The following is a 7,500-nucleotide window of genomic DNA, read 5'->3' as shown; positions in this document are numbered from 1 at the left end:
CACACAGTCAACCAACACCCAGATAAAAGTAGCTGCCCTGCAGTGCCTGGTGAAGATTATGTCTCTCTATTATCAGTATATGGAGCACTACATGGGACCTGCACTCTTTGCTGTAAGGATTTACATCGGAAGTTGCCTTGTTTTACAAAATTGTGCTCATACTTGATATAAAAGTATGTGTGTGTGTTTATTCTGATATGAGAATATTTAACAGATTACTTTGGAAGCCATGAAGAGTGAAATTGATGAGGTGGCATTGCAAGGCATTGAATTTTGGTCCAATGTGTGTGATGAAGAAGTGGATCTGGCCATTGAGGCATCAGAGGCAGCAGAGTTGGGTCGTCCACCTGAGAGGACCTCTAGGTTTTATGCCAAGGGAGCTTTGCAGGTATGATATTTTTTGTTCTTTTGAATTATTAATTTTTGGTTGATATAGTATTCTCCAATGATAGGATAGATGAAGGCTTTGTGTTTTTGCTTACTTTTTTCTTTCCCTCCCATTGATGTTAAGTAGTAATTAAAAAACGTCAAAAATTATGCAGAAGACTGTAGGTGGTATATAAGAATTGTCAAGCCATTAAGGTACCCTTATGTGTGGGTTGTTAAGTTACGAACTTTTTTGCTCATTAGATTGTTGCATTGTCTTGGCTACTTCATGTGAGATTGTCAGCCTTGTATGTAGATTAAATAAAGTGTTGGGGTAGGCTGAGGTTTTTGTACCTAACATATGCTTTCACTGAACATATGTATCTAAAAATTTGCCCAGGTAAACATGGGTTAGCATTTGCTCCAATTGCCATAGCAAGAGTTGGACTTTTTTTTATATGATGGTGTTTCCTGATTTAGTAGCTGTTTCATAACAAAGGCACTGTCAGTGAACCAGAATATGTTACTGTGACAAATAGTATTGAGGATTTAAGGTATGTTAGCTAATATTCATTAACTTATCTTGCAACTTTTCTGCCTTGCAGTATCTTGTTCCTGTCTTAATGATGACTTTGAGTAAGCAAGAGGAAGCTGATGATGATGATGAATGGAACCCGTGCAAAGCAGCTGGGGTGTGCATCATGCTGTTGGCCACTTGCACTGAGGATGACATTGTGCCCCATGTCCTTCCATTTGTTAAGGAAAACATCAAACACCAAAACTGGAGGTTACGAGATGCTGCTATTATGGCCTTTGGTAAGGATTTCTTTGTTTTAATTAGATTGTTCATTGTTTATCAAAAACCATTATGTGAATGTTTGGTTCTGACTAGGAAAAATTAGAGTTATGTTATTTAAGATCATAGAGGGAGCAACATTGGTACGACTGTTTCTTATGATTCTAAAACATGTAGTTAGGGAGCAGTGGTGTGAAGTGTTCAAGAAGTGTGGGAAGTAATGTAGGTACCTGAATAAAGCATGAGGAGTGAGAAAGGAAACTGATTTTGTAAGAATTAGCTGGATGAGCTGAGCAGGAAGTGTTTCAGTGGTTTGAACATGTAGGTAGAATAGGGAGTGGGAGGACCAAAAATGGGACTGATGGACTGTGAATAGTGCATAACATGTAAGAGGGATGTCTGACAGAAGGATAGGGATGAATGGAGACGTGACCTGGGTTGGTCAAATCTGATCTGATCAGGAGTTCAAATTAAGTATTGGGTTGGGTTATCAGTAAAACCTGTTCTTGGTTTAATTATACTTTTTTTGTGTGTATGTGATTAGTATTTCAATTTGGATTGCATGTGGTTTATTAGGTATGGATTTCTTAAATTCTCTCTCTCTCTCTCTCTCTCTCTCTCTCTCTCTCTCTCTCTCTCTCTCTCTCTCTCTCTCTCTCTCTCTCTCTCTCTCTCTCTCTCTCTCTCTCTCTCTCTCTCTCTCTCTCTCTCTCTCTCTCTCTCTCTCTGATGTAAACCTGCTAAAGCAGATATTGTTCCTCAGGTTCTATCTTGGAGGGTCCTGATCCTACAAACCTGAAGCCAATGGTGGAGCAAGCAATGCCAACCCTCATAGAGGCTCTGAATGATGAGTCAGTGGTGGTGCGGGACACCACTGCTTGGACTTTGGGTCGAGTCTGTGAACTGATCCCAGATGCAGCATGCAATGACACCTACCTCAAGTTGTTGTTGGAGGCTCTTGTCCATAGCCTGAAAGGGGAGCCTCGTGTAGCCTCAAATGTATGCTGGGCCCTTAGCTCGCTAGCAGAAGCAGCATATGAGCAAGCAGATACAGGAGATGGGGATGGTGAGCCACCTACCTACTGTCTCTCTGCATTCTTTGATCCTCTTGTGGATGTATTGCTGCAAACAACAGATAGAGCTGATGGTAACCAATGCAACTTGCGCAATGCTGCCTATGAGGCTCTCATGGAGTTGATGAAAAATTCTCCACATGATTGTTATCCCACCGTCCAGAAAACTACAATGATCATCCTGGAGAGGCTGCAACAAGTTTTGCACATGGAGACACAGGTCCAGTCTCATAGTGACCGTGTTCAAGTCAATGATATTCAGTCCTTGCTCTGTGCCACACTGCAATCTGTGCTGCGCAAGGTCACTCCTGAGGATGCTCCTAAAATTAGTGACCCCATCATGGCAGCTTTGCTCCAGATGTTCCAAACTTCCCAGGGGAAGTCTGGAGGTGTTCAGGAAGATGCACTGCTGGCAGTGTCTACTCTTGTGGAAGTTTTGGGACAGAACTTCCTCAAATATATGGAAGCCTTCAAGCCATACCTGTGTCTAGGTCTTAGAAATGTAGATGACTACACTGTGTGTGCAGCAGCTGTGGGTGTCACTGGGGATATCTGTCGTGGTTTGGGAGACAAGGTAGAACCATTCTGTGATGAGCTTATGTCTATGTTGGTAGAGAACTTAGGAAACAACAATGTCCACAGGAATGTAAAACCAGCCATTTTGTCAGTATTTGGAGATATGGCTCTGGCATTAGGACCTAAGTTCACCAAATATTTGGAAGTTGTACTACAGATGCTTCACCAAGCTTCCCAGGCACAGGTGGATCGCTCAGACTTTGATATGCTTGACTATCTAAATGAGCTACGAGAGACATGTCTGGAGGCCTACACTGGCATTGTCCAAGGCCTCAAGGGTGATGGGCCCAATCCCAAACAGGAGGTGCAGCTGCTGCGCACTCATGTGCCACACATGATTACCTTCATCACTTCTGTGGCTGCAGATGAAGAAAAGTCCGATCCTGTTGTGGCCAGTTCTGCAGGACTCATTGGGTAAGACCATGTTTGAATTCTGTATTTTATTCTTTCACTTTTTCTCAACACAACAGTGCTGTTTTACATTCTTTACATTTATTATTTATTTAAATTGAAGCTGGCCTTTTTTAACCATTGTGTGAGTGTATACCCATCCCATGGGAGAATACAAGCCCATGCTTATTCTGGAGCTGTTTTGGTGTGATGTGAAAGAATGCTTGTGCTTGTATTCATGTAGATGCTATATATATATATATATATATATATATATATATATATATATATATATATATATATACACACACACACACACACACACACACACACACACACACACACACACACACACACACACACACACACACACACACACACACACACACACACACACATAGATATATATATATATATATATATATATATATATATATATATATATATATATATATATATATATATATATATACACACACACACACACACACACACACACACACACACACACACACACACACACACACACACACACACACATGATAAGACCAAGATTGGAATATGCGACAGTGGTGTGGTCTCAGACAAAGAGGAATATTATAAAATTAAAGTACGAAGAGCAGTCACTAAGGTGCTTCCGGAGTTGAGTAAATCGACCTATGAAGAGAAATTAAGAATGTTGGAAAAATCCTACCCTTGAGAATAGGAGAGAGAGAGAGGAGATTTAATAAACATCTATTGAATGATAAATGATATGGAAAATGTGGACAAAGAAGGTTTTATGAATTTAGACACAGAGTACAAGGGGACACAATAAGTTGAAGAAAGTTAATTGTAGAAGAGACATTAAGAAGTATAGTTTTCCTCACAGAAGTGTGAACAAATGGAATAAACTCGGTGAAGATGTTGTAAATGCGAAAACTGTCAGTGCTTTTAAGACCAAACTAGATAGACATAGAGATGAGATACTACGAGGTTACTCCCCTCCCGTAAACCATAACTAAGTAAACACACACACACACACCATATTGGGGAAAATGTCAGCTTGATTTATTGACTTCTTTTGTATAGACCAACATCCCTAATAATGAACAACAGCTGAGGCAAGGAGTCTGCATCCCCACATTCATAAACATTCATCTTGGCCACTAGGGAAAGAGGACCCATCTTCAACTACACTGCTCTATCCAGCAAACTCATGTCTTTTCATTGTAGTGCAGGCATCCCCTTTCTATTATCTAATTTGATCTGCTGGTTGAACCAAATATGAAAGAATCTAAGACCCATGGGGCATGGGCATCATTCACAACTGTTCCCCATTCATCCCCAGCATATGCAACCACTTGTCCCATAAGCAACATATTTGTAATCATGTACTTTCTTCAGGGACCCATCCATTCATTCAGCCTTGCACTCTGGTTGGAGTACAGTCTCAAAATTTTGCATTTCCTTAATTGTTTCCCAGTTTGCCTACCATTTGAAAGGTGCAAATCCAAATCCCATCTAGGCCAATATTTATTTTTTGCTGACATTGAGCAGTTACTTTTTTGTGGGCAAGAAGATGGGGTATGTGAGGTCTCAACCTTACCCTTAAATTAGTCTTGTTGTGAGCTCCTCAGCTTTTATCAGGAGGGTAATGGCTGGCAGTCATGAGTGGTCAAGACCATGCTGAATTGCACTCTCACTCATCCCACAAAAATTCCTTAAAATTAATATCAAATATGGACTCTGATTTAGAGGTATGTCTGGCTTTTGCAGAAATTTATACACCAGGTTCATACTGGCAGCATGTGAATGCTTTATCAGATAAGATATTAATCATTGGTTATATTGACACCAGTGTTTTTTCATCTTCATGCAGAGACCTGTGCTCAGTGTTTGGGGCTGATATGCTTCAGCTTGTGGAAACAGATCCCATCGGCAACCTTCTGATCCAAGGTCGCCGTTCCAAAACCTCCAAGACCAAGACCTTGGCAATGTGGGCAACCAAAGAGATCCGTCGCCTTAAGTCCAACAACAGCACTTGGTGAGTACAAAGATTCAGGTAATGTATGCTTTTTGGGGTGGGTTATTTCAGGTTTCAGTGATGCTAGGTTAAGCTGCATCAAGTTAGTGAAATGGAATGGTACTTTATTTATTTGGAGTAGATGTAGAATGAGGTGCAAAGGCACATAAAATTGGAATCACTGAATAGTTTTCAAAGGATCTTTAATGGCTTCACAAGTGCAGTTAGTATTGCTGTTGTTTAGGTTTGCCATGCACACAGGAAAGAAATTGCAGGTAAGTTATTCTTTCTTTCCATTTGTAATATATATATATATATATATATATTAGGCAGGATATTCAGATTACAGGTCCCATTGTGCAGTGCCCTGGCTGATCCTGCAGATGCAGGCTCCTACACTTGTCCTGTAGCTAGGTACAACTATACACTGACTTACCTTCCAGTTTTCACATAAACTACACAAGTATGATACAGTAATGAGTGAGATGGTTGAATGTCTTCTCTGATTATAAAAGAGCTTTCCTAACTTTGGAATGGAAGTCTAGCATATTTCCTACTTCAGTGTGCCATGTGTGCATTTGTCAGCCATGCAGCCTCTTCTGTAGTGTTGTGTATCTGGTTGCTTAGAATTGGTGAGCAATGCGTACTTGGTTAACTAGCTTGTGACGGGATAGGGAAATGACTTCCTGTAATGAGTGGCTGGAATGTCACAAGTGTCATCTAACTGGTAGTAGCCCTTAACTTGGCTTTTCAGATGAGTGGCAAGTATAGTCTGTGGTGAGTCGATGCGATGAGTCAGATGCGGTGTGTCTGCATGGAGTGAGCGAGCGAAGAACGTTGGCCGGCTGTGGTGAGTGATGACCGTTCAGCGGATGGGTTGTGTGGTGAGTGGACGGACGAACGTGGACGATCGCAGGTGCGGCAGGTTGGCCGAATGTGCGATGACAACCAGGTGGCCTCAGAAGAGTGTAGAAGCATGTTAGAAAATCTGAAATGATTAGTAAGATTCATAGGTGATATTAAGGAAAAGTAGCCAGTGCATCATTCCAGCTCAGAAAAGATCTGCCTCAGTTGATCTTAAAAGATTCTAAACTTTTCCAAAAGTCCTGTTTCTTATCTAGGGTTTAGAAAGCCAGTCCTTTCAAGTGCCTTTTGTGGGAATGAATGGTGCTGTAACCTTGAATCTTGTACCCTACTGGTAACAATCCATCTGCTGTACAGACAACTTGGTGGTTCACTGTATTCTGTGGTATCTAGTCAAGGGTACAAAGGATTCTTAACTACTATCCCTTCCATTCTGTAAATGTTAGTCTTAATCTACTCCACAGACTGGGCAGCTGTGCTGCATTCAAACACAGATATTTACAAGCTCCAATTCTCCCAGTATTCTCATTGGTTTATCTGTATGTTATACACAATAGGAGTGCACATTTCCTCAACTGTCTTCATAATCCATGAAAATCTTGCCTCTCTTGGACTTGTAAATATTAATTTGGGGTTTGCAGTTGATAATTTACCTATTAAGGTACCTCTTCATTTTCTCTTTAACCCTCTGGTAACAGCACGTGTGTGTTTAGGGCACTGGAATGGGATAAGGCTTCAGTAGTTTAATTGAAACTAGAGGCAATGTATCTTACAAAATTAATGCCTACTTAAATGTAAAATAATAGAAGGCTTAATCATAACCTATAAAGCTTTTTAAGAAAACTTGTAATTTTGTTCTTGAAGAAAGGTTGCTGTTTTCAAATGCCATAGTGAAAAAAGGAAGGCTTTCATTGGCTTTGGAAAGAAGTATTAGCCCTTGAAAATTATGTAATGTTAAATCTGCAAAAATGTTATGTTTGGGAAGCTTAATGATCAAGGCTGTTATTGCATAAAATGTCATTAGACTCATGAATTTTACCAATAACATTCAAAAGTTATTTCATGTCAAAGAGCCCTAAATGTGCAATGTGATGAGGCATCAGTGTGAAAGTTTTTGGAAGATGCTGCTCTAACCCGCAGTCATTAGTGCTTGGACTCTATGAGGACTTGTGTGAATGTACTGGCTTTGTGGGTTAAGGTTTTCTTCCATTAACTTAATCTGGTTTTCGGTTAGTGCCAAATTCCCCAGTAAATAACAGAGAGGTACAATGGTTCATTAGGTTCGGCCCCCATTGGCTGATGCTGAAGATCTAGGTCCATCTTGAAGACAGTGTTAGGCAACATCGGCATTGGCTCTTTTTTTTATTTTTATTATTATTATTATTTATTTATTTTTAATTTTTTTTATTTTTATTTTTATTTTTTTATGT

The 7,500-nt window shown here is 40.1% G+C and overlaps 1 protein-coding gene across 7 annotated transcripts in view; it reads left to right on the top strand.

Annotated features, from left to right (window-relative positions):
- Positions 1–7,500, top strand: part of LOC135100736 (importin subunit beta-1-like) — a 16,802-nt gene that overhangs the window by 5,138 nt on the left and 4,164 nt on the right. For 2 of the 7 annotated variants that reach the window (XM_064003941.1, XM_064003940.1), the window contains exons 6-10: positions 1–112; positions 215–388; positions 972–1,182; positions 1,926–3,225; positions 5,063–5,227. The exon at positions 1–112 is cut by the window's left edge and continues 14 nt beyond it. In XM_064003941.1, coding sequence (XP_063860011.1) covers positions 1–112; positions 215–388; positions 972–1,182; positions 1,926–3,225; positions 5,063–5,227 — 1,962 coding nt within the window. Of the gene's footprint in view, positions 113–214; positions 389–971; positions 1,183–1,925; positions 3,226–5,062; positions 5,232–5,940 lie in introns of those variants that run through there. The other 5 variants (XM_064003946.1, XM_064003943.1, XM_064003945.1 and 2 more) reach the window with 5 other exon arrangements.

This window comes from Scylla paramamosain, chromosome 5, assembly GCF_035594125.1.
Source record: "Scylla paramamosain isolate STU-SP2022 chromosome 5, ASM3559412v1, whole genome shotgun sequence".
Classification (NCBI taxonomy): domain Eukaryota; kingdom Metazoa; phylum Arthropoda; class Malacostraca; order Decapoda; family Portunidae; genus Scylla; species Scylla paramamosain.
Note: the sequence above shows the minus strand (reverse complement) of the source record. Positions and strands in the feature narration are given on the sequence as shown.